A 1,538-nucleotide genomic window follows, 5' to 3' on the forward strand; every position below is an offset into this window, starting at 1 on the left:
CGGCCCTGCCCCGCCCCCTCCCTCCCTCAGCCTCAGGGACCCATCACTCACCCTCGGCCCCTCCTGAGCAGCCCCCACCCACACAAGCCTGGCGTCCACCCCAAGACCCTCAGCAGACAGGACTGGAAACAAGCCCTGTGGTCCTTGGGGTGATCCTCCCGCTGCCCCGCCCCCACATCTCCCGCAGCTGCTGTCACTGCAAAGGCTCAGAGTCATGGCCACCCGGCCTCAGGCTTCCTTTGTAGCGCTGACATTTTATGGCTCAGGATGCAGACTCTCTCCATTTTCACAGCTTTTACCAAAAAGCCAAAGTAACACATTCTCCTTTTAGAAAACTTGGAAAATTCAGAAGAAAATAATATGAGGGAAAAAAATCCCCCAAGTCTACCCGCTCCTGGAGAGACACCTGACCTTCAGGGGGGTCGTCATTTAGGAGAAGGCAGAGGAGAAATTACCAGCCAGCCGAGGTCCTGGAAGCTGACATAGAGCTCGTGCCGACGGCACACCTGCCGACCGTGAGAGCCGTGGGCGCCATCTGCGGGGACAGACGTGCGAGGTCATTCCTGGGGCCCTGCTCTGTGCCGCGCCCACGGGGGCTCCCTGGGCGGGGTATGCCCTCACGGGCTCATTTGTGGGATAAGTGAACGATGGAAAACCAAGCCATTGGGTCCCTCAAAGCCCATCCCTGCTGCTCAGCTGGTGTCTGACCAGCTCAAGAGCCTTCGATGGTTCCCAGTGGCTCCAGCAGAAGCCACGCTCCGCCCAGCCTCCCGCTCAGCCTGTGGGCCCCCTGATGCTCCATAACAGCCCAGGGGACCTTTCTGCCACCAGGTGGTGGCAGCTCCACCTTCCCTCCTGAGACACCTGCCTGCACCCCACCCGTCCTGCCACACCCCTGCACAGGTCACGTGGCTCATGTTGAGGCCAAACAAGGGGGTGAGACCCATCCCCCTGATTCTGAGGCTCTCGCCTGGTGAGGAGACCTTTTCCTAAACAATTGTGCATCAGGGAGGGCCTGGGGAGCCGGGGGAGGCCTGAGAGACAGTGCATGGCCGGTCCACAGGGGGTGCGGGGCAAGGGAGGGTGTCAGGAGGGTGGCTGGAGGGTGACCACTGGCTTGACCCCTTGTGAGGGCCAGAAGGTTCTGCCACCACCACTGATCCTCGGCCTACAGCCTCGGGCCCCGGCCGCCCGGCCTCACCAAAGATCCCCGGGAGCCTGTTGGGCTGCGGCAGCTCGTTGGTCTTCTTCAGCAGCCGCCTCCTCAGGGGCCTCACCGCCCGAGGGGCCCGGATGGGGCTGGGGCTCGCCCTGAAAAACGTGACCATGAAGGGCTGTTTGGAGCGCGGTGCCCGTCGCCCCAGCAGACCGGCCAGGCCAGGATCCACGCTGTGCCCTGGGACAGAGAGGAGAGAGGGCGGTCACTGAGGGCGGCGGCTCTGCCGCGGGCACAGCAGCAGCTCTGCCAGGGCCTGGGCGGCCCAGGAGCCTGAAGGCCGAGGACCTGAGGCGGCCGCCGTGCCTGCTTCCCCCCTCTG

At 63.8% G+C, this 1,538-nt stretch overlaps 1 protein-coding gene across 1 annotated transcript in view; it reads right to left on the reverse strand.

Annotated features, from left to right (window-relative positions):
• The window catches only part of LOC102760475 (bone morphogenetic protein 8B), a 5,780-nt gene extending 4,389 nt beyond the window's left edge, over positions 1–1,391 (reverse strand). Inside the window, exons 1-2 of the mRNA XM_015568672.1 lie at positions 1,202–1,391; positions 456–535 (exon numbers count right to left, since the gene is read on the reverse strand). Of these exons, the coding sequence (XP_015424158.1) occupies positions 456–535; positions 1,202–1,328 (207 nt within the window). The 5' untranslated portion in view covers positions 1,329–1,391. The remainder of the gene's footprint in view (positions 1–455; positions 536–1,201) is intronic.
• Positions 1,392–1,538: the final 147 nt, after the last annotated feature.

The sequence above is a fragment of the Myotis davidii genome, unplaced genomic scaffold (genome assembly GCF_000327345.1).
Source record: "Myotis davidii unplaced genomic scaffold, ASM32734v1 scaffold2305, whole genome shotgun sequence".
NCBI classification, from domain to species: Eukaryota; Metazoa; Chordata; class Mammalia; order Chiroptera; family Vespertilionidae; genus Myotis; species Myotis davidii.